The sequence below is a fragment of the Nipponia nippon genome, unplaced genomic scaffold (assembly GCF_047370975.1).
Source record: "Nipponia nippon isolate SJK-2023a ecotype South Korea unplaced genomic scaffold, ASM4737097v1 scaffold_19, whole genome shotgun sequence".
Classification (NCBI taxonomy): Eukaryota; Metazoa; Chordata; class Aves; order Pelecaniformes; family Threskiornithidae; genus Nipponia; species Nipponia nippon.
The window spans coordinates 5,213,879-5,239,548 of NW_028262335.1; the positions used below are offsets into that span (position 1 = coordinate 5,213,879).

General features: G+C 39.7%; 1 protein-coding gene across 8 annotated transcripts in view; it reads left to right on the forward strand.

Moving 5' to 3' along the window:
• Positions 1–25,670, forward strand: part of RERE (arginine-glutamic acid dipeptide repeats) — a 257,908-nt gene that overhangs the window by 134,345 nt on the left and 97,893 nt on the right. For 7 of the 8 annotated variants that reach the window (XM_087755174.1, XM_087755176.1, XM_087755173.1 and 4 more), the window contains 4 exons: positions 1,664–1,768; positions 19,747–19,795; positions 23,499–23,623; positions 24,501–24,600. In XM_087755174.1, coding sequence (XP_087611300.1) covers positions 1,664–1,768; positions 19,747–19,795; positions 23,499–23,623; positions 24,501–24,600 — 379 coding nt within the window. Of the gene's footprint in view, positions 1–1,663; positions 1,769–8,450; positions 8,548–19,746; positions 19,796–23,498; positions 23,624–24,500; positions 24,601–25,670 lie in introns of those variants that run through there. The other variant, XM_087755180.1, reaches the window with a different exon arrangement.

Below are 25,670 nucleotides of genomic sequence, written 5' to 3' on the forward strand. Positions count from 1 at the left end.
TTTAATGTGAAATATCAAAACAAATACCCGTTCTCATTTTCTTTCTTTCTAAATGACTAAGCTAGGAAACTAGCTTCAGCCACCAGGGATAAAATAAATATTAGCGAACAAGTTTGTCTTTCAGCATTTCTGTGTGATGTCTCAATTACAGACCTTGTTAATGTTCCCTTACAACCTGGCGTGACCTGTGCAACATCCAGTGTTGCTTTGTCCTTTGCCAGAAAGGGAATTGACTGAGAATTAGGCAATCACAAGGACGATTATGCAGCCTCAACTCACAGGATAGCTGTATTGATTTTGTCTTACAGCAGTCTTATTCAACTTTTTTTTTTTATTTTGTGCAACTTTTATTCATCCTTCATCCTTCTGCTGTGTGTTTTCCTCACCTGTAGTAGCTGATGTTGTGTATCGGAGAGCTAATGTTACAAGGCAAAGTTCTTAGTGGCTGTTGATTGGTAAGCCTTTTTGAAGTGCTTCACCATGAAAAGATTAGGAAGGGAAGCAAGCTTAGCATTACAACTTTCTAGCGCTGTTTTCCAAGTACGCAGTGCTTTTAGGCTCTGCTGAGGAGACTAGGCAAACAGGTCCAGGATTATTAGAGGCAGAATAATTATTCATCTTGGTGTACTGGTGGCAACAGCGCTTTTCATTCAATTTTAACCAAGACTGGCAAACCTTTTTACAATGTTAAATAAGCCCCATAGCAGCTTATTTATAGTAGCAAATACTATTCGGTAAATACAAGTGAAAAGAGATGCTATCTGTATCAATACCAGAAAGCTTGACATACTGAAAAAGAGCAAAATCTTCTGCTTTGTTTATTCCATCGAATCAGGTTTAGATAAAAAGCACTAGCTGTGGCTGTCTGGCCTGCTTGTCTCGGCCCGCTTCTGATCTGATTTCCTTGGCGGCAGTGCTGCGATGCACTGAATGACAAAACAAGAGCAGCTGTTGAACATTAACAGGCCAACAAACCCTTGAGGAAACAAGATGCAAATTCTTACAGCTAGTCTTGATGCTCATCCTTAAGGATAATGACTTCATCAACAAACTATATTAAAAAAAATTATTAACAATCTGCTGTAGAACAAGCTAATAAATCCTCTTTTCTCCCCCCCCAATGTGTTTTACTCTTATATAAGAAAGTAGAAGGTAGAAACTTTTGTATGTTTGGAATTTGCATTGTTAGGATTGCAGTCTTGCTAAAAACAGCATAGCTTTGCTTTTTATTCGGAAGGGTTATTAAACTGAAGTTTTATTTAGCTTTCTAAATAAAAAGCTGACTTCCCAAATAATGAGTAGTAGAATTTTCGAAGCTTCTTTAAAGATGTAAGTGTAAAAACTTTGAAAATAAGACACTTCCAGGATTGTGTTTCTAGGGTAGATATTGTTTGTTAGTTGGATTAAATTTGGGCTCCTCAGGACTGTGTCCTGGCTGAATGAGAACTAATGAATGTTTGTAGAACACCATCTGAGACGACGTAACTGAGTTTTCTCCCTTTCCACCGTGGGAAGAATCTGCATGGTTATTTGTTACAGCAGTCTTATATTTACGAAGTTTTAGACATTAGTCTGTAGCTTATATGCAGATTGCAGTGGCACTTAATTAAAATAGCTGTTATTCAAGATAGAATTCTAATACCATTTTCCCTCTTTCTTTCAGAGGGAAGTGTAATATCTCCCATTTCTCTGACATCTTTGCTGCTAGAGAGTTCAAAGCCCGAGTGGATTCATTTTTCTACATACTGGGCTATAATCCAGAGACAAGGTAAGTGAAGTGACTTTTAAAGGCAAGCTTTACCACTGGTCTGAGCCTGTAGCAACAGGACAACTACTCAAGGGAAGAAAAGTTAGAATCAAGTGTGATGCTGATAGGAAGGGGGGGTGGCAGAGAATGCGAGGGAGAAGCTACCTCTTCCTGCTGAGTGTATGTATAGGAGAAAAATTAACAGTAGATAACAAAATTCTGCAGTGAGTCATGATACCTGGTTGCATCCCTGGGTAGATAACACACTATGTCAAAACAGGTTTTTAGAACCATGAAATTTTTTTAAAGGTTGCAAACATTAGCAGGAAGTCTTAGCTGTCGCGTTGGCTAAATGCACACCCCTGAAAATACTTCAAAAAATACATTCACATCTTCTAGTGAGCAATGTTGACATTTACATGCTTTTAAGAAATCAAATTGAAAGTTTTTAAGTGTGGGAATTCATGCTTTCGTCTGTAAATACTCATATAGGGCCCTATATCAGCAATTCCTAGTTTATGCTTTGCTGGCCTGGAGCAAATTAGAAGTAGAGAAAGAAGGTTTGTTGTTTGTTTGTGTTTTTTTTTTTTTTTTATTTTAATATATATTTGAAGAAGGTATGTTCAGCATGCTCTTTCATTTCACAGTTCTTTCAATGTGCCTGGGAGTTGTCCAACCAATCTTTATCAGCTCTGTTTGGAAAGCAAAGCTGATGGTAGACTGTACCTTCGTTATTTTCCAGGTCCAAACCCTAACTCTTATTTTTTCATTTATGTAGTTTTGTAAACACAGAGAATGCCTTACAAATACCAGCCCTGAAGAGTTTGTTGTCTAGGGGTGTATTTCTATGAGCACTTGAGTAAAAGATTACTAATGTGCGACAGGGTGCAGCAGGGCCGGTGCCGACTGAAAGTTGTATTGTTTCTTTCAATGCAGAAAACAACTAGCTTGTGGACCTTGATTTCTAGAGATATTGTTGAGAAAAGTATTATTTTAAGTGGGGATTAGATAGGCATATAAATAATAAATATTTGAATTGTTACATTGTAGATTTACTGTTTTTAATGCAGATATGAATCTTCATGCTTCAGGGCATAGCCAACCACTAACTGCTTGCAGTTAGGAAGAAACTTCCCTGTGTGGGCATATTATTGTGTAACTGCCTATTTATGAGGCTTCTGTGCCTTACTCTGAAGTGTCTTAAGCTGTCCCTGTGTCTGAGAGAGGGCATGGTACATGGGAAACTCCTTAGGCGATTCACTTCGCGTTCATAGCAGGTGGTGTCAGTCCCCCGGAGGCAGTCTGGCTGGTGTATGGTGCTGAGCTCTGGGAAAGGGGCATGACATCCTATAATATTTTAAAATACAATATGTTAAAATGCTTTTGCAATGTCATTTGTGTATTTTTTTGAGCAGTCTGACAAGGTGAGGCATTTTTGAAGTTTGTCACGATACACCTCTCTTGATATTCAGCACCGTGCTTGACCCCTGTATTTAACTGTGTCGCTTCTCTCCAATGCGTTTTAGTTTTGAGGGTGTGAATGCTAAATGAACTGTTTGTATTAGTGTTCAAGTACTGTGTTTAATGGATTATTTCTCTTATGAAATGCCACTTATGTGAGTTGTCAGTTCAGTTTTAAACCCACTTTCTGTGTAGAAGTAGCTGTTAATTCTTCCAGCTATTAGAAAATGACTGAGCCTGAAAAGATCAATGAAATGACAAAGCATAGCACTTAGTGATCAGCTAATTACTCAGACTAGCCAGCTCTCGCAATGTAGGTTTTTCTTTGTTTGGTTGTGGCCAGGGTTTTGTTTGGGTTTTTTGGGGTTTTTTTTTGGGGTTGTTTTTTTGTTTTTTTTTTTAATTCTAGCTCTTCAAGTCTGTATTTTGTCTTGGAATGGGGCGAGGTTTAGAAAAAGGACCTGAGTTTAGGTTGCTTGATTATTTTTGACCTGTGTGTTTGCTACTGCTTTAAAATGCATGCTGCTTCGAATACCTAACTCTAGATTTATTTTGCTTTTGGAAGTAAAAGTACTGTAACACACATTCCAGGATGACCTGTTGGTGGTCTGTCTATGAAAACAAAACTTTGGCTTGAACTTGATCTGCTTGATCTCTAATGTAGTGTTTTGTTTCACACGGAAAGGATGGAAAATGTTCATGGTAGCTTGAAGTAATAGTACGTTGTAGACAAGGTTGTGAATACTGCAATATGACTCCCTCGACTGACTTGTAGAAATGTGTGATAGGATACATTCTTAGAGCAAACAAGCTTGAGCTGTGTATCTACAAAGATATATTTGTTTGATTTTATGTTCAGCATAAGACGCTCATATACTTTTCCAGGACTCTCAAATGCAGCTCAGTGTGTTGGGAATCAGACTGTTTTCTATGTTTTCATGTGTTCTATTTGCAAAACAACCTGCAAAAATCCCAGACCCCCAAAAAAACATCCAAAACACTGTTGTGGTGGATGTGTAATAAGAAGCTTTTTGTTCCTGGAGCACACAGTGCTAAAGTAAATTATGCTTTGTCCTTTCTTTTCTATTTGAAAGCTTGCTGACTATAGGTTTAGCTTGGGAAATATCAACCATGATCCTGGTGTTGATCATTCTGTGGTCTGGAAGCGGTAAACCTGTGCGGTTTGGGATAACTTTTTTCTTTACAGTGTGTAACAAGCTGTTGGTTGGTTTGTTTGGTTGGTTTTTTTGTTCCCTACAGAGTTTGGTAAAAGATTACATGCTATGTTTCAGTAATTCTCACGTCAGTGAGAAAAATCTGATTGTGGAATAACAACCTAAACTAATCTTAAAGCTAGAGGCTGGGTGTTATCACCTTGAATAGAGTGTTAATCAAGCTAGTAAGCAGACCTGCAGACCAGCCAGTTCCTGGCTCTCAAGAGTGCAGAATACATCCACTAAACTTGTATAGTCAGCTGAGAAAGAAAATTCATTTTACGCTAAGTACTTCAAAATAATTAATTTCATGTCTCTTCGGAGAAGTGACTGCTCTGACACTGACTAATTCACTAACATGGAATCCTGCTCAAACTATTGGGCTCCCCAAATGGCTGGATGAGACCAATGCTTTATCAAAGAAGAAATGTTAGGTGAATTGTATATGCCCTGAAATTAGTTTAGAAGCATTTCAAAGTGTATAGAATAGCAGTCAAGAAGCATTAATGGACAAAGAAAAACAGACCTGATGCCCCACTTCAGAAAATCAGTAACTGCACCAGCTTAAGCTGTTGATTTTGGTATTTGAGTCAGATACCAGCTCTGCCTGCTAAAAAGAAATACATAGCAAGGCTTGGGAGTGCTGTTGGACATGCCGCTTGACCTCAGACAGCTGTTTTTCACCAGCTCACATCTTACCGCTCATTTACTACAACTCTAGTTCTTACCCTATCTGTAGTATAGTGCCAGATGTAGCTGATTCTGGCCAGGACTTCTTCCAGTCCTTCCTTTTGTACTCCGGCATCCTGTATGGACTTAGAGAAACAACTTTGAACTATCTTACTCAAGGATGCAGGCATGCCAAATGCCACTACTGGTATTGGCCTGTTTTTGTAGTGTACTGGCATGTACTAATCGGCTCTTTGATCTCAAGGAGTAGATAAATACATTATGAAGTTTTGTCTCACGCTGACATCTGTATTTAGATGACATCTATACATAGAATTAAATGCTACTGATTTTTTTTACTTGGAACTAGAAATAATCAGATATTATTCTACAAGCAGTTTTCGTGGCCGTGGATCAAAATTACTCTTCCGCAACACTGTTTTGCATTGTAGAACAAAATAATACCAAACATTCAAGGCATGGGTGAATTTTCTGAATAGATGTTTTGGGAAGACCAGGATCTTGTCTGTGTCTTTATTGCACAACATTTGTTTCCTTTATTTTTCATCTTTTTCTTCTGAAGTGTTCTTGTTTGGTGATGTTATGAGCTAAATGAGTATTGGTGTGTCTTGGAGAGGAGTGTTCCCAAGAGTAAAATTGAAGGTGACTTGCTCTTTCTTTTTCTAGTCCTTCATGGCTTCCTGTTTTCTTTTGAAAGTCTGAATCAAGAGCCTCTTTTTTCTTTTTTTTTTTTCCTCCCCTTTCAATGGAAAGCATAGTGGGTGGAGTACAAGTTTCAGTTCTAAAAACAGATAAGAATAGTGTATATTCTTAAAAAGTCAAGAAGCCAATATGGAGTTGTGTGTAAGTAAGATTTTCAAAGCTTCCTCTTAATATTGCCTTTCTTTAGAAAAAATTGTAGTTGAATGATAAATTGATATCTGCAACCAAAATGTGAACAGAGGCTAAAGAGAATTGCAGAGCTCTGTTTTGCTACTTTGATCCTTTTGTCTGGTTAATTATTAGCAGTCAGAATAGTTTGATTCTATGCGTATTATAATGCCTAGGGCAGTGATAGAGGGCGACATGATCGTAAAGGTTTACGTAAAGGATGTATCCATCCTTATGTCTCAAATCAGAGCCTTAAAATGAGTTCTTATTATGCTTACGCTTAGAACACTGACGGTTTGTGGTGTACTTTAAGACAATTCCTACAGTGTATTGAAAGGCCAATTTTTTTTTAAATAGGTTTAGCAATTTTAAATACAATCAGAAATCCTCCTGATGGGGGAAATCAGGGACTGTTTGTATGGTATGCCCATGTGATGTGAAACAGATGGCTTCTGTATGTCTTACTAAATTACAGCAAAGTTGTTTTGTATCCCTCTTGTCTAATATTCCTGGGAAAGAATCATGGAAGATGCTGAGCACCCTCACTGCATGTCAGTAGGTATTGTCATGCGTTGAAGTGCCTTGCACTTGATTCCTTCTAAACAGACAAACCTCCCTCCCCAAACCTGTATTTAGATACATGGATGTATAACTTCCCTGGGTTGTTCTTTCTGGCTGATATCACGCTGCTTAACATAATTTGGAATACCTTATTTCTATGTGTCCATATCTCAATTTATCTCTGAACTGGAGTGTAACATAAAAGCTGAGAACTTTTTCTCAGGTTCATGTTGTGAACTTCAGGGGGGAAAAAACCCAACCCAGAACAATAACAAAAAATCCAGAAATAATTTCAGCTGTAGTGGAAATGAAGACTCAGTACCTTTGGCCTTGTAAGTGTTCTTAATTAAAAGCAGTCAGCTGGTAAAGACAGTGCAACATATTTGGGGTAGTCATCTTTTTCTAGGCTGTAGTCTGGGAAACCTTGGTCAGACAGTCCTGTTCTGAATGTGTTGCCTTCTGTGATGTTTTATAACAGAAGTGAGCTGATAGAATGTTATGGTGGATTTGTCTTTTTTTTTTTTTTTAAGCACTTTCTAAAACTTCATTGTGTTTCTGGAAGTTCTAAATACATAGCCTAGTATAGCTTAGTATTTTAAAAAACATAGGAAATTTTATCATGGTTGATTGTGTTTGGTTTTAATTTTTTTTAAAGTGTGAGCCAATTTTTTTTAAAGTGTGAGCCAAGCCCCTCTATCCTGTATCTTAGGGACTGACTCCTTCGGATTATGAATGAGCTTTGGTAGCATCAGATAGTTTCAGCAGAGCCGTGGTGGCTGAAATGTTCAAGGTACTGAACATTTGAATTATTGCAGGTTCATTGAAGGAGCCAGACTATGTTGGTGAAGTTTCCCAAGAAGGGGGTGGGAGGTAACATAAAATGGGAAACAGGAGAGGTGTATCCCCCTATGTTATAGTAAATCTTTTTCACTGGATCATTGCAAAAGAGAGAAAATTGGGGATTGTTCTGTGGCCTGATGTGTTTTGCTTAGTCTGTTTCTGTCTTTTAAAATGTAAAATTTTTAAACTTTTTATCCTTCAGCCTTGCAGTAAATTCAGGCACCTCAGGTGCTCTAAAACGGAGGCAGGTAGACTCGTTAAAGCATTGTATGCTGTGGGGGGAAGGGATGTTACCTTCATATATATGGGTAGCTAAGAATTTTTTTTGAAAAGTGCATTAATGAACAGGAATGCCAAAAATTAAGGCTGATGAAGGAAGCTCAAACAGTGAGTCAAGTCTGGCTCCTCTTGGGTTCACCTTGTGTTCGCACGAGCTTGTAAATGGCAGGGGCATTGTTGCTGAGAATTGATATTCTTTAAATGTTCTCATATATTGAATTATTGACAGGTAGAATAAAAGTATATAGTGAATCAGCTCGCTGCTTCATTTCCTAACAAATAAATTGTATATTAAAATGTGAAGCTTCTGTCATTTGCATCTGTGAAAACCTCTGAGCCTTTCAATCCATGTAATTTTTTTAAAAGCTAATCACAAACTAGGAGAAAAAGCTTTTAGAAGCCTTTTTTAAATCGATGCGTGTTTCACTTGGAGAAGAAGTAAAGAGTGCTGGCAGACAGCTCTCCAGACTTGGAACGGCTCTGCTCTCGAGCGTTGGCTGTATCAGATCCCCTCGCTAAGGCCCCACTTCCCTGCACACTAGCTTGGTATGCAGAAGCTGCAGAGTCTGTTCAGTGTGCTTTATTTACGGAAACAGCAGGGTTGAGATTGATTGCGTTGTAAGACAGTGTGTGGATGAGGGAGGGTCACAGCACATGCTCAGTCCTGTCAGTCCGAGGGCGAAGTTTCTGCGTTCTGCGTGCAGGCTTAGGTCATAGCACAAGCTCAGTGGAAGCTCTCTGAGGTCTCTCAGACTGCATGTGCCTCCATTTTGAGTTGGTAGAGTGGAAAAGGCAGAGTTTTAGCTGTTAAGTAGAGGGTTCAGGAATACATCTAAACCCACAAGAGCCTGTCATAGTCATGGATGATCCATTCAGCCCCTGCAGGTAGGCTACATCACTCTGGCCTCCCCTAAACAATAATGATTTTTGCTGTTATTTGTGACTTCTGAAATGTTTATGAAATCATTTCATTACTATTGCATGTTCCTCAGAACCTTGTAATCACATCAGCGTTGCTGTGCAGCTGCTTGTATGGTGCATGAGGGCACTGAGCAGGGAATCTGCTGCCTAAGGGGTGCATGTAGCAAAATGCTGAAGCTGTGTGGGCTTTTTTTTTTTTTTTCCTCCCCTCGTGGTGCAGTTTTAATTTCAGTTGTGCTGTCTGCATGCCAACCTTACGGCAGGTCTGTAGGGAGCTGCAGAGGTGCTCTGCGGGATGCAGCGTTACCGAAGTGGCTATTAGGAAATGTTTGGGCCTGCAACAGACTGTTTAGATAATGTTATGGGGAGGGTCGTAGATCAGCAGCCATTGGTTGCTCTGAGGATGGGTGGTTCTCGTTTTGATTGAGGGGCAGCGGTCCTGCTGATACTTCCTCAAGTATTAAGAGAAAAAAAAAAGTAGCCAGCATGGTTGTGCTTGCTTGTCAGTCACATGCAAATAACACTTATGCACCTAAACTGCAGCAATATTGTCTTATGCATTGAGAAGCTTGTCACGTGACAGCTGTGTAAGCAACACCCGCGCCGGTTTTGTCGGGCTAGCAAAACACGTAAATTTTTAGACTGATCTGAATGAAATAGAGGACTCGGGCTCTACAGTTTTGTGGAACGATAGTGTGGTTGCAACCGGCTTTGCGGTGCTTGTGGGACAGCCATCAGTGACTTGTCACGGCTAAATATAAATGGGTTCGAGAGGACTTGGGTGGGTTGAATGGGAGTAAACTCGATTCTGCAGCGTGTTCTCATTCACAGTAGTGTCTGAACTTGTGCAAAAGTGGGTGCTGTTCTGCTGTGGCCCCCTGCCTAGCCCACTGGCTTGCAGAACTGACCTCGGCACCACGGGGTCTGTTGCTGAGGGGAAATAATTCAATCAGGGTAACTTGTTGGTGAGTTACTGGAGTGTATTGAGTTTGAAGGTGACAGGATGGTTTGTGCTGCTCGTAGTGACATCTCTGGAACTTTATAGGAGAAGGTTGACTTTTAGCCTTGCACACGTAGTGGTTCACCTATGCAGTGTGCATTACTGGGGCACCTTCCTTCTCTTGTCAGAAGCTGAGGAATGAATGATGAGTAAGACTGCGTAATTTTGCCCATGTTAGTGCCATGTCTGTATCTGTATGCTCTCTGAAGTGTCATTCACTTTTCCATTTCCTTTTATACCTGTAGAGCATAAGAACCAAGAACACCTATTCCCTGTGGGTCACTGGTCGTTTTTGCCATTGGCTGAAGCAAAGTCATGCGAATGATGATAGAGCACAATTCCCTTGAACCTCAGTCTGGCTGAATCACCTCACGGTTGACAGGGTTGTCTCCCTAGGCCTAGGCTTTAGAAACATTCTTGTTCCTAATAATGGAGCTCCTTGAATATGTACAGGAATATAACACTGCTCTGCAGGAATACAGGGATGTCACACCTTGTGTCCTTAACGTTTGTTTTAGATATTGACTTATAAGCAGACGAGAATGCATTAAGGGATGGGGAGGGTAAAAAGCAGTCTGCTTTGTGCTATTTTCCAGTGATAATTTGTGCATGCATTTAAAAAAGAAATGCCACTTCTAAACTTAAAATGAAAATTTGGTTGTGCTTATTTTTAAAAACTATAAGGTTTTCAAAACTATAGCACAGGTGGAAAAAAAAATTAAAATGCCTCTTGGTTGTAACAAAACAAAATCTGATTGTCAAACAAAAGTATTACAATTGGCAAAACAAATACTGCTGGGATAATATGCCAAATAAGGCATTCTTCACTGAAACACCTGCACATGAGAACTTGTGGATGTAATGTTGGTTGTATTGGCTCCCAGGACTCACCCTTGAAGGATGCCTCTGGTGTCCGTGCTATGCTCCTGTAGAATCAGATGGTTCCTGCTCCTAGCAAATGTACAGATATTTTCATTCCCTGTGGCAGTACTCACAGCAGACCTTCAGTGTTTTTCAGATCTCAGTTTTTCCTTTCCACATGCTTCAACGCAAATGCCTTTCCCCAGTATTGCCAGTTGTGGGGTTGGTCAGACAGTTTATAATGAAAGCAGTTCCTTAGGGTTGTGCATAGGTGTACAAGGCTGTTACGCTTTGCTTTAAAAAAAGCAACAACACAAATAGAAAACCAACCTCCCCCTTCCCCCTTAAAACAAAGCAACCAAAAACCCACCCACCCTCTCTCCAAAAAGATAAAAACCTGAACCAAGAAGACCCTTGGTGTAGTAGGAGAAGTAAGGCTGGCTGTAAGTTATCTGTGGTACTGGCAAGGTACTTAGTGCGCTGAAAAGACCCTCTCTCCTTGGTCAGCCTGTGTTCTCATGCAGCTCCTGCAAATGGTGAAGTTTTAAGCTGGCTGGATGCCCAGAAGGTTCTCTCCAGTCCGGAGACTGTTGATGGGTGGTCGGGTGAGTTACAGTTCCACTCCAAACAACTGCTTGAAGTTACAAATACAATATGGGAAGTGCTTGTGTTTTGTCCTGTGGATGAGGAAATAGTGGCCAAGTACTTGATAGACTTACTTCCCCTTGTTCTAGCTTCATTTTAGCTTTTTTCAAGACTTAAATCAGTAGGATTACCTCTTCCCCCTTCCTTCCAATTCTTTAGGCTGTAATTTGTTTTAATTAGAGCTTTGGGTTTCCAGGTGTATGGCAGAGCTAGGGGTATCTTCAGGCTTGTTTTATGCTTCACATTCTTCATGCTTATCACCTTTAATGTGTGCTGTTTCTTCTGTGTATCTGCTGTTCAAGGAAGCTGGAGATTTGTGTTGTCAAGCAAGCTAAGAGACTGAGTGGTAGATCATTGCATCTCACCTTGATGAAGCTTTATGGAAAGAATGAACTGCTAGGGTGCTGCCTGGTTCCACTGTCCTGCATATAAACTGTGGTTGCGATAAAGACAGGGTGCTGATGGAGTATGTAGTCTGTTTTAATAGCAAATGTTTGCTCTGGGAAGTGCAAAGGCACTGTCTGGCCATTTTAGAAACTATACGAGATAAACACTTAAAGCAACATAATTCCATGTTGAATTCATTTTCATATTTACTTATCAGTGTAGATGTTGCTTGTAAATAAGTGACATTCTGGCTCTATTAAAATCACATGTAGACCAGATGAAACACTTCGTATCGTGCACAGGTTTCCACTAATTCATGTCTTTTTTGAAGTTGTGACCAAGATACTGGTGTCTTCCTTATTTGAAGGTAAACAAATACTGGAAAACAAATATTAGAGGTGATCAATGACATCTACAAGCAAAATAATAGGGACACAGGTAATTCCTGTGTGGAGGGAACGCTTGTTTCCTTGCAGTAACTTGTGTCTCAGAACGACTGTTTTATCATTACTTCCATCCTACCTTCTGAGTACGGGACAATACTTTTAAGGACCGTATAGTATTTTTTTTTTTTTTCATATAGAAACCTGATGAAAAATAACGTTATCTTGAAAAAGCTTTCTCTGTCTGACTCAAAATTCTGCAAGTACTTCCTTCTCCAAAAGCAGCGTGAATGCAGCACACACAGTCCTCTGCTTCCTTAAAGCTCTGACTCTGCAATCAGTCAGCAGGTTTGAGCTTGTACTGAGGATACAAATGTTAGTACATGTTTATTCATTCCTGCTTTAGATTGAGCAATCACTAAAAACGTTCCCATATAAGTTCATTTGCCTGAAATACAGGTTTGATTTTTTTCCACTTGAACACAAAATTGCTTGTGCATTATTTTTTATTAGAACACACTGTTACAACAGATTTTAAACAAAACTTAAACTTACTAGAGGCTGACCATTAGCAAGAATATATTCTGAGCATTAAGATACTTTGTCTAGAAAAGGGATTTTAAAATCTTGCTTAAAAAAAGGTTGAAGGCACAAGTGCAAGCTGGACACATGAAATTGGGTACCTTGAAGTAGAAATTGTTATGTAGAAAATAATTGTTGGAAAAAGCTAACAAGCCATTGGTTAATCTGTAAATTGATACAGGTTCCCATATCATGAAAACAAAACAATGTGACTAACTCAGTCTTAAAGCGAGAACAGCTGTTTGTTTTGAGGGGGGAAGAGCCAATTCTGTTGTTCTTAGGCACCTAACTCACAGGTTTGTGGTAGTTGTGGGGTTTTTTTGGTTAAAGGTTGAATGGCCTGAACCTGATTGTCCCTTTTGCATTTTGAACTGTGCCATGTAAGAACATAACACACATAAGAATGGTCTTCCTGGGTCCAACTGAGGATCCATTTGGCTCAGTATCCTGTCTCCCAGCAGTGACCATAAGCAGACGCTTGGAGACAGTAAGAATAGAGCTGTGATGTATGACAGAGGCTTATTTTGTTTGTGGGCAGTCTATTTTGCATCACTGTGGTGAAATCTTAGGACATCTTTAGTGCTGCAGAGGAGCAAATGTATGTAAAGCTCTTTTTTTATAGTTAAGTCTTTGCAGACGGAGCCTGCGTAGCATTGGGTGAGGGAAAATGCCAAGGGAAGTTCTGAATGTTGTTTTACGGATGCACAGAATAAAACAAAACAATGTCCAACCAAATGGATCTCTTGAATGTAGTGCCAGTCCCTGTCAGGCCCTGATAAACTATTTTTTAACCAGCTGAAGTTGGAGTGGAGGAATTTTGTTCTCTCCATTTTTGTCGCTCTAGAGATGGAACAAAATGAGCCTTGCCAGATGTTTTTAGAACTGCCTCTGAAGAGCACTTTTTTCATCTTGGGTATTGGACCATTTGCATAAAAGGATTTTTTTAAAAACCTTTTCTTGAGACTTTCTCTTTCCTGATTACTTCAGATTTATATTAATTTTACAGAACTCAGAAATATCTACGAATTGCTTTACTGTATCACACTTTCAATTCATGTAACTGATTATCTTGCCAAAAATAGTGACTGTTTGGCTACATCAATGTTAAACTGTATGATTGCAATTTATAATCTATTCTGCCTATAATATATATATATATCTAATCTGGTTTTGGTTTTATTTTAGTAAGCCATTGATTTTCTTACTAGGCTTCGTAAATAAACCCAAATCTCGAAAGATTCATTGTTCAGTGCTGTAGCTTGTTATTGCTTATTAAAAACAAAAAAACACCCCCTGCATATCCTAGCTTTAAGCAGTGTCTTTCCTCTTTTACTCTTTCGCCATATAAAAATAATGACCTCTTCCAACTGTTTTTGCACACTTCCTTAGCTAACAATCTGTCCTCACACTGCGATGGCTGAACGCATGGTAGTCACTGTTCTGGTGCCCCTTCTGGTCTTGGCTTCAGAGCACCCTGTCCCCTCCTACAGCCCGTGTTCAGGATGGTGAGAGCGACAGTGCTTCTAGTTTAATGCTTAAAACTTCTTTTGCCCTGTGAAGTTTGCCTTAGCGATGTGCATATGTTGCAGCAGGCAGTGTTTTTTAGCAAGGTGGTTTTGAAAACCCTTTTTGGAGAGCTCCAGAGAGAGCCGAAGGACTGTTTGAGAGGTAGTCTGTGGCTGAGCAATTTGGCTGGTTTAAAAACCTTTTTCTATTGAAGCATCCCTCTAGTTTAATTACAGATCACCTCAATATACAAAATCAGGAATGACTATGCCAAAAGTGGTTAAATGGGTAGCACAGAATGCTGTCCTATATGTGACGTTTGGGTTGTGGTGTTATGGTTTGGTTTTTTGGTTGTGGTTTTTTTTGTTGTTGTTTGTTTGGGTTTTTTTGTTGTTGTTTGGGTTTTTTTTGTTTGGTTTGTTTGGTTGTTTTTTTTTTTTTTTTTTTTTTTTTTAATTAATGGTAGCATTAAAGTTATTTTCATGTTTTCTGAGCTGTTGCTGGCTAGTAGCAGGTGTTTCAGAAAGCCAGTGGAAGTGTAGTACGTGGTGCAGAGCACTGAGTGCGTGGTGACCACAGCAGAACGAATTCAGCCATGTCTGTTGCTGGGTGAAATGAGGAACATCACAGCTGGTTCAGTGTGACGCTGCCGTAGTATCACCTCCCTCAGCCCTGTCTCAGGCACGTAAGTCAGTATAAAAAATGTGCGATGACTGCCTAGCATGTTTCTCGCTGAACTTTGGTAAAAAGGAAACCATGAAAGAAACAGAATCACCGTTTCCACCTTGTACACGTGATCCCTGACCTTGAAGGTCCACCTTACGTATGCAGTGTGTGTAGTTTCTTTCAGAAGCCTGGCTTCCTAGCAAAGATCTTCACTAAATGTGCTGGGTAAAGAACAGACTTGGATTCCCGTCAGGGATAGGACAAAGATAGGACAGCGCAGAGAAGTGCTACGCAGAAATCTGCAAATGCCTTTTGCCTTTGCCTCCAAACTCTGGAGAGTTTTGCTGCGAGTTTCCAGCCTTGAATCCTGTATGGCTCTGGCAATACCGTACCAGCAGCTGGTATCGCAAGTCCTGAACCCGAGGTATCCTCAGAGCTGCTCTAGTGTACTTCATCGCAGCCCAAACTCGGTCTCGTGGCAGTTCCTTTGTTGCCACGTTTCAGTCCTTAATGGCGTGGCAATGCTGTGTTATTTTTCACGGGCAAAGCTACCGGTTGTGCCAGCTTTTGCATAAATGGCGTGAGTCTGGTGTACAGTATAGACAAGGAGGTAGATGATAAACAGAGAGGATTAAATGTGTTTCTGTATTGGAAATCGTGCAAGAACTGTTGTCAGCCTTCCTCCTTCTCTTTCCTTCTTTCTAAAGCTGATAAACTAACGCTCTGCACCACCCTGTGCCGTCTCCTGTTCCTTTCTCATCCTCACCTCTGAACTGTTTTCTCTCAGTGGTGCTGCTTTTGGCCTTGAACCTCCAACCTCCCCTGTTGCTTTAGAATTGAAAGGACAAAGCTTTATTGAACTGAACATCCTCTCTCTTCTCCCCAGACTGTTGGGAGCAAGCCTCTCGGATTGGAGTGTGCTTGTTTTGCCCTGCTCTGCTACAGACGCTTCTTGCCTTTTTGATATTCAGTCGCAGGCTTCCATCTCCTTTCTGACCAGCCCCTGTTTACTTTGCAGAATACAACGTTGCCATGGCAACAGGTTACTTTTCAAAGGGAACATCTTGTCATTATATTTAATCCACTGCAGCTGAAGAGGACTGAAATATTAAGTTGTTGTTGCTATGGATACTGCTTTGTTACATCGGTTTCTTTTGTGTCGGATTTCATATACAGTGTTGGGTCCTTTTTTTTTTTTCTTTCCCGTAGAATAAACACAGAGTGCTGTTCCATTATTAATGTAATTGCTCTCCACCAATATAATTTAGCTAAAAAATCTACGGTGCATTTTAGTTTCCATAGCAAGAATTTTCTTTCCATTTGCGAACCCATTCCTGGGGACGTGGAAACAGTAAAAATTATTTAACAGATTGTGTGCCCTTGCGGAGCCATCAGCTTTGTGCCCTTTTAGAAAAAAGCGTGATGGAGTGCAGTCTGAAAGAGCTTCCCGCACAGCAGCGTAACTCAGTCCAGCCCTCACCTCTTGGGGCAGGGGGAGGGAGCACCTTTAGGGCGTGAAGAAAATCAGGGAATGGTAAATGAGTGCTGAAAAGGCACACAGAAATATTTCTCTCGACACTTCATTTTCACGTGAGGAATCATGGTTGGATAGCCCCATTGAGTTTCCCCAGCTAACTCCACGTGAATAGTTAGGAGCAGAAGTCCCATCCAAAACTTTGCTTTTGTCTCCAGGATCCTATAATCAGTCCTGATTCTTAAATGCTTTATTTATGATATTCAGTGTGATGCATCTGAAGAAATTGGGAGTTGGGGGATATTTGGAGTGCTGTGGTTTTTCTATCTAAACAGAAAATAGCTTAAAACCTCCTTCTGCAGCCTTTGGCTGATGCGAAGTATCGTAGCTGCCAGAAACTGCATAGACACGTTTTAGGTTTGACTTGCACTGAGTAGTAGAGATGTGCATGGCTTTAAAATGAATTCTGGGAATAAAGGAAGAGCATCAGCATTTTCTGTTGTCAGTTCCCCCTTCATTCCTCACAGGGAGAAATTCTGACACCTTGTACCTGGAAAAATGTACCCTAGTATTTAATTTATAACTCTGTTGTAAATATAAAATTGATTTTCTAGTTCAGTCATTTCTTTGCCTAACCTGAAAACAAGAGAACAGTGTCAGATCATGTCTTGCAAAAATAGGCATTGGAGAAAAACACTTTGACATGTTCTCCTTCTTTTCAGGAGACTTTTGGCACATATTTTGGAGTGGATCTGCTTACCAGGAAGGTAGCATTGCGTAGGCATCACGACATAAGATTGCATATTACAACACCTGTGTTTATTCCTGTCTGACAGGTTCTCCTGTCGTGTTGTCTTGGATAAGGGCCATTCAGATCCACTGCTGTAGCTTGCCCACTTGTGCACCAATGAATAACATTTCAGAATGGTCAGTAAGGTGAAGTTTAACTTAATACACATACAACATACTTTGAAATTTTGAGGTGAAAATAAAGATACGCAAATGATCATGTTAAAAAAACCTTCAGTAACCTTTTTGACTTCAAAATGGCATTTAATGGTTTGGGCTATCCATTGTTTTGCTTGTCGCTGGCAGTTTACAGCTGTGATCTTAGAGTTCCCTTTAAACTTTAAAGATTTTCTCAGTTATTGCCCATGATCATGGTGAACATAGCAGGGTGAGTAAGAAATCCTGCAGGGCGGCAGCTTACTTGTAAAATGATGTCGTTATGCCTGTAACAGCAAATTGCAAGATGAATTCAAGTTTGCTGTTTCTGAAGTAAAGATGGTGATCTGTTGGGTTTATGTGTGTGCTCTTCCTTGCTGGTGTTGAGACTCACTTAAATGTCTTGCCGTTATTGAAGCGTTAAATTCAAAAGTTTGTCTTAAACACCTCTGAATTTTGCCCTCCTTTTCATGAAATATGCAGGATATAAATAAAAGATGTCTGTTTAAACAAGGACAATTTATAGGAAAAGAAGAATGTTGATCTTAAGGATATTGAATTTCCTTGGATTTAGTTGTGTTCTTTAATGCTGTTTTACAGGAGTCTTGGAGGGTCATTTAAGTTTTCAGACTTGTCGTGGTTTAACTGCAGCTGGCAACTAAGCTCTACCCAGCCGCTCGCTCACTCCCCACACCCCAGTGGGATGGGGGAGAGAGAGAATTGGAAGGGTGAAAGTCAGAAAACTTGTGGGTTGAGATAAGAACAGTTTAATAATTGAAATAAAATGAAATAGAATAGTAGTAATACTACTACTACAGCAATAATAATATACAAAGCAAGTGATAACACTCTACAATTGCTCACCACCCGCCGACTGATGCCCAGCACATCCCTGAGCAGCGATCGCTGCCCCCTGGCCAACTCCCCCAGTTTCTGTACTGAGCTTGACGCCATACGGTATGGAATAGCCCTTGGGCCAGTCTGGGTCATAGCCCTTGGGCCAGTCTGGGTCAGCTGTCCTGGCTGTGCTCCTTCCCAGCTTCTTGTGCACCAGGCAGCGCATGGGAAGCTGAAAAGTCCTTGACCGGTGTAAGCACTACTTAGCAACAACTAAAACATCAGTGTCTCATCAACATTATTCTCATACTAAATCCACGACACCGCACTATGCCAGCTACTAGGAAGAAAAATCAACTCTATCCCAGCTGAAACCAGGACAAGACTGTAGCTGCATTGTGTCCCAAATACCAGCGTTCAGGCACAAGTGCCTCTATAGACTATAGTGATCTGGCTCTTGAAAAGAGCTGGACATGTGAGATTACAGCAGAGAGGTCCCATGGATTCCACTGTAGTCCTTGAGAAAGCAGCATTTCCAGTAAATAGTTTTGTTCGTGTGCCTTCTTGTTCCTTATATTGTAATATGTTTAATAAAGAAAAAGGGTCAAAGGGCACTCTTCAATGATAAAGTTCTATTTGCTCTGTTAGTCTGTTCAAAATTTCGGAAGAAAAAGAAATTCTGTTGTGTCAGATGTGTTATTCTGGTTTATATTGGCATACCTTTAACTTCTGTTGTTGCCAGGGTAATTCTACTGCAACATGAAAAAATAGTTTTTCTTCTACCATATAATGTGGTGTTTCAGCAACTCCAGCCAATGGTGTGAGCAGCACAGAGCCCTTCAGAGTATGATTCTCAGTACGTGGAGGACAGTTTATTTGGAACTTGAAGTTTTTTATATAAATATATTTTAAAAATATGAGGGCCAAGTGTATTATGTAGAAGTGAAGCCCTTTTTGAATTAATTGAATTAAATTAACTTCTGCAAATGTTACAAGGCGTGTTTTTATTGCTTTTTAGATCTTTCATGCTTGTGTGTCATGCTATCTGATGTGATTTTAGCAAATGAATTAACAGCAGCAGTAATAATTTCAACTTCTTAAAATGAGAGCTTGATAATTTTGCATGTGAGATCCAAAGTAACTTGAATGGTTTTCCATGAACTCTGCCTGGAAAAAGAGGAATTACTTTTGCCAGTTCTGGTAACGCAAGGAGCTCTGTTCTTCAAAGATTAATACCCCAAATATTTTTAAGATATTTTCTCTTTCAGAATGAAAATGACCACAAAGATGTCCATGAGGAACGTGATATTTCCTGTGTATTAATCTGTAGCGTAGTGCTTAGCATGTTGTCTGTGTTACTTTAGGTTTGATGTTGAAATAAGTAGATAAAGGAACACGGAACTAGTAAAAGGCAGATGCTTGTTGGAAGGGGATTCTTTGCATTGCAGGCTTTTGAGTTGGCTGCCTAAAGCATAGAGCCGTTCAGAGCTGTAGAGGCTTTTAAAGGATCTTGATTAGAAGTCAGTGCTGCTGCTGTACTGCATGAAATCTAAACATCAAAAAGCAGGGAGATGTGTGTCCCGTTGTCAGCTACCCAATGCTTTCTTGCTACTGTGAGGACAGATCACACTGATCCTCTTCTTGACTTCAACTGCTTGACTAAAAGTTCCAGACTTGCCCTCTTGTTTTTTGCCATTTGCAGTGGCCTGTAATACACCTGAGTATATCCTTTCTTGTTTCCTTAATCACGTATTATTTTTGCTTCCATTTTGTTTTCTATTTGCATTGGAAATACAATGACAAAAAATACAGAATATGATCCTAAATTTCATTAATTGTAATTCTTTCTCATTACTGTTTTTTCCTTTATATATTAGGAGGCTAAACAGTACCCAAGGTGAAATCAGGGTTGGACCCAGCCATCAGGTAAGGGATTTTGTTTGTTTTCTAATACCCAGAGGGTGTGCTTTTGCCACTTGATCTGTTTGGAGGACACTTGTTTAAAGCTGTGTGCATTCAAATGCAATGCGTTTTTTAGATTTATCATGAGTTCTTTAGAATTCCTTAGCTCAGTTAATGAGATTTTTCTGTGTCAAATGTTGGTATGTTAATGATTTTTACTAGCAGAAGTGCTTTTGGGTTAATTCTAGAATAAGATTGAAGGAATATGAGTAACTACTGGAAATGAAGGAAAAATCTCAGCTATTACTGGGCACATTCTGGAGTTAGAAATGAATGCATTCTCAGCTGGCTTTCACCAAGCAATGTTTTTAATAAACTATAAAAAATTAATTTAGTGGTGTTTTCTAGTTCTATTGAAAGTAGATCTTTAATTTGCATAGCAAAATTGTAAAGTTGATACTATGTTGCTTATCACAATCCTTTTCATGAATCTATGTATTTAAACAAAATGGAGTTCCATTAGAAGTGATTAAAAAATACAGTTTTCGAAGAACAACATTACAAAATTAGAGGGACGGGGGAACTTTAAACCTGAGAAAGGTTTGTTTCCCCTACAGCAACTGTGTTGAGATACACATATATATATTCATGTATGTATTCATCTTTTAACACAGGATACACTGCTTTTAAGCATGTCTGTTAACGTAGCTGCTGTTAATGCAGAATTCACTGTAAACCTGCTCTCCCTTTTATGTTTGCCTGTGAGCGCGCTCTGTCTGGTGTCATGTCTGTGGCTTTGCATTTCCTCAGGGACTTGTGTTTGCACTTGAGGGCTGTACATGTTCTCCTCTTATTTTTATGTTAAATGAGTTTGGCCAACTGTGGTACTTCAACATAAAAGTCAGGGGGGGCCATTGTGTATTTAATAAATCAACAGTTGTCTTAAAAATGAAATTAGTATTTATAATTGGAGCGGTTTGGGCGGCTGTTAGGGACAGACCTCGTTGTAAATACCCTTCTTCTGTCTTGCCCTGTGCCAACATCACCAACACACACCCCCCGCCATTCAAGAGGTTACCTGGTCCTCACCCTTTTACCTGCATGATTTTCATACAAAGCTTAAATTCTTTTTAACTAGGAGGCACGGTAATTCTGGACAATTATTGAAATATCTCTTTTGTCCATAGCCTACAGAAGTCATGTTATAATTATAGGATCTTATTTGTATTTCCCATTAAGTTTTTTATGCAGGCTTTCTTTTCACTTTCTGATGCTGTAGAGAGGATAACTTTTGGTTTTAAAGATAGGGAGTATCGTTGTATTGTTTGGTTGACTGTGAGAAGCAACAAGAACTGTACGTTCTTAGGACCAGTGCCTTAAGTCATTTGGATTGTTAAAATAGAAATTGAGAAAGCATGCTGAATGCGTTCAAACACTGAGAAGCAGAATAAGGTTAAGACTCTAGATGTTTGTTTGTGGTATGTTAGTTCTAATTTGAGGGAAATCCTTCATAAGCATTGACAATAATCTGTTCTTAAAGAGCATTAACATACAACTTTGGTTTCTAAGGCCACACGTGTCACTAGTAACCGTGTGCTCTCCTGTACCTGTGGAATTGACTCTGTACTGTCCAAGTGCTGGATTTTTGCATCCCAGTGATGAATATTCATTCAGACTCTTTTCTTAAAATCTTGTTTAATAACTAGGAAACATTTATGGAACCTATGTAACAATCTTAAGGATGTTTTGCATTTAGAGGAAAAAAAAGTCCTTGGCAATTAAACCTGCAGTATTCTTTTCCCTAGTCATAATAAGAGTACTGTAAATGATACCTTCAAAACAGCTTTCATCTCAAATTGTCATCTAATATTTTGGCAGGTATTAGTCACCTGCGCTGTAAGGTATAATTACCAGATGCATTTATGGATGGAAGAAAAAGTAGAAAGAAGGTCCACTGATTTAGAATACTGTTAATTTTTGCTTGCTTAATATTTTAAGCTTCCATTGTTCTTTCACTCATTTGCTGAGCATCTTTGTTTCTGATAAACGTCATTGCTAGGAGGATATATTCTCATCCTGTTAATTAGTATAAGGTATAATCTTAAGATATATGAATGGCTGATTGTAGGCTGCGGTAGGAAGTTGGATTAAAGATGATATTTGCCGTGTTCCATTCTGTAGGCTGATTCATTCTGTGGAAAGTGTAAAAATAGTCTCCTCTACACGCTGGGCTTTGTTAACTCAGGGAACGGATACACTTTCCTCCACCCACCTTATTGCGAATAAGGTATATGTAGCAGGATCCAGAAACCTGAGATCCCAGTAGTGTTTTCTGATGAATATCTGTTGCCTTCATTTTCCTTAAACTGTGTGTGTTACAGATGCTGGAGGACTGTTGGAGGTTATTCTTTGATACTTAGTGCACAGATACCTCAAACTACCGCTTTTATCATAATAGCAAGTAGGGACACAAGTGTAGAGAAATGTTCTGTAGAATTGCAGTTGTTCTCAAAATTCACATGCATAGGAGGAGGAGAGTGGGTCTCTGCTAAATGTTCTCCTGTGAAAACTTTTGGCTAACAAGTTAATGACCAGAGGTGTTCCAGAGGAAGTTGCTCTTAGGGACTAACTCTAGTAATTAAGCATATTCCTAAGGTACGTAAGGATGAACATTAATTTGTGAAAGCACCCTGGTTGTTAGAATGCGTAGCTCTCATAGAAATCTCATCTTGGTACAAAGCTTGCTTGTCCTTTTCCAGAAGAGAAGTTCAATGACATATCCATTTTCCCAGGCAAGAAGTAAAATAAAGTACAGATTAAAGAGCAGAACATGAAAGACATCTGAACCTGTGACTTGTAATTACCGGTTATGTATAAATGTAGCCTCTCAAATATGTTTAGCGTTGTAAGTATAGGAGGTAATTATAGGGCTTAAAAGCTGTTTCTGAAGAGCCTCTCAGCTATCTCATCCCATAGCAGTAGATGACTAAAGATGCTAATTGGGGCTCTGGATACAGTGTAATACTTATTTAGTGGCAGAGTTCATTTCACTGAGCTATCTCGCTTTCAGGAAATTTCCTTGGTTCTCTTCAGAGTTTTAATGATTTACTGAGGACTTAATTTTAAACCTAGCGTCAAATGTGTAGGGCTCTTTACCGATTTTAAAATGGTACACATGATAGCCACAGTCTTGCCTTTTTCATATTAGTATGATATAGGAGTATGTTTTAGCCTGGCAGGCAGGAGTTGTAACAGCATCTTTTTGACAAATGAAAACTGTCTCTTTGAGGGTAAATTGTCCAACAGTGTTTGACTTCTGTATAACGGAGGGCTACATATGCAGTGCAAAATAGCTTACTTTCAAGCTGTGTTACTTCTGCAGACACGCTCGCGCTTGGTCTGTGTACAGAAGGGCTTCACTGGTGGTGGACTGAGAGGTGGGGTTAACCCTGCATAATTGCCAGAAAATAAACAGCCCTTCTAAAAGAGGGAATGCTGGATAAAGTGAAGAGATCGGGGCTTGATGACCCAGTTTCCTCATAAACTTCTGAAACTTGGATCAAATAGCTTCACCACCTGTTGTCTGAGTATCTTCCATCTATGAGATCACATTATTCCAGAGAATTTACAAACTTTGTTATTAATAACACTTGTGCATCCTCCTAACATTGTTGATAACTGTAATGTCTGTATGAACTCTTCATTTTTTTTTTTTTTTTTTTTCTAGGCTAAGCTTCCCGATCTGCAGCCATTTCCTTCCCCAGATGGTGACACAGTGACACAGCACGAAGAACTTGTGTGGATGCCAGGAGTCAACGACTGTGACTTACTTATGTACCTTAGGGCAGCAAGGTAATTTCAGCCAAAATATTGTCTTTAGAATGCTGTAGTGGAAATGTGGACTGCCGTGTACGTGCAGTTGGCTACGGCCGCTCCTTCCTATTCTGTTTTGGTGTAGCGTGGATGTCGACCAGATAAGCTGAAATGTTTAGTTCGAGACAAGAATGCTCTGATTTGATGTTGGGCCAACACAAAATCTTTCCATTGGCTGTGGCTTTTGGATTTAAAGCGCAAAGCCAGCAGTATGTGCTAGCGTGATAGAAAGAGCTTTGGATGTGTACCATGTAGCCAGGGAAGTAACTGCTATGAGTGGAGTAGCTGTGATAGTGTAGGATTCCTTCAGAGACTGTTTTTTCAGTGAGCTCTAGTTTGCATCTCAGTTTCATACAGATCTCTGGTATGGCTGGTAGATTAATCAGATGCACTGGTGGGCCTCATAATAATTAAGAGTATGAGTAAATTACTCGTAGTTTGCAAGAATTCAGAGATGTGGGCAATCTGCAATTTAAGTCAGTTTTCTAACATAATGAAACTCAGATTACAACAAAAGGTTTGCTGTCTGTGGTGAGACTCTGTTCTCATGTGTGGAGGTTGTATCTTCCATAATCCTGATCAGGCTTTGCTACTTCTGCAGTGCAGATTTTTAATTGATGAAATGCACTTAGATTGGATTTCAATTTTGAATTAATTATTGCATATGCTGAAGTGACTCAGGTTTGCATAACAAATAGCAGTGTTTGTGGTGCCTCGTTTTACTTGTTTCCACGGTATCGCAAGGCCCTGAAATTTGTGGTTTAAGGTCTAAATATACTATTTGTGTATTGCCTGATGTGTGCATCAAACAGCAGCTGAAGAATTTAAACTTTTTTTCCCCCCTCAAACTGTAAAGGAGCATGGCAGCTTTTGCAGGCATGTGTGATGGAGGATCCACAGAAGATGGTTGTGTTGCAGCCTCCCGTGATGACACTACGCTTAACGCACTCAATACAGTAAGTATACAGAATTACTGTATGGAAGAACAAGCCTTCCATTTATTTCTGGACTACTTAAGGCACGTAGTGCATAAAATATTTAGCAGATAAAATAGATTTGGGGATCACAATATGAGTATGGTGGTAGCCTAGGATACCATAACCTCCTTTCAAATACCAACTACGTTTTGAAAATCTAGCCCAAGAACTTCAGAGAGAAACTTCTGGGTGGTGCCTTTAAGATGGCAGCTAGCGAATGTTCTGTATGGGAGGCTGCTTGGGTCAGGTATGCCAGCTGGAATTGTTGCTCAGCTGACACCTGACCTGGCTGTTGGTCCTTTCATTAGTCCAGCTAGCTTCTAGCTGTAGGAAAACAATAGTTATTTCCTAGAAGGAAAATTCATAATGCCATCAGATGTACAGTGTCATGTATGTGGGAAGGCTGTCTGGAATTTGTCCCACTCATGCTCCAGTCTTCATTATCATTTATATTTGGATGGATGGATGTCCAGTTATCTCTTGCATAAACATAATGGGTGTAAATAAAGCATTACTGAGTCGTTACATGATGTGAGTGTATGTTGAGATGCTCACGCATTTTCAGTGCAGCCACAACAATTGACTGTTTTGGGGAGGGTGGGGGGCACTAACATCAGTAAATCACGATACGTGAAATGGTATTTTAAGGTCATGCTGAAGAAACTTGTCTCTTATTCCGTATTTTTTGGTAAGATAGTGAAATCTGTAGTTGTTTGTTTCCCCAGAGCCCTGTCCACAGCTTTTGCAGAACTGTGGTGGTAATGACTCTAAGCTGACCTTTGTTTCCTTCCTGAAATATAGTAAAAGGAATTACCTGTAACTGGTCATATGTTACCCTGAAGAAACACATAGACAGATCTGCTGACTCTACCAACAAACAATTTTCATTCTTCCTCTTTTTATGTCTCCTTTTATCCATAAAACATATCTTGGAGGTATGAACAGTTGAGTTCTGTCCTGTCATTTTCGTGGTTATGGGCTACATTCTAATCACATGCCCTTGTGAGAGCTGTGGAAAGGATAGGATTTACCCTGCGCTGAACGAGTTT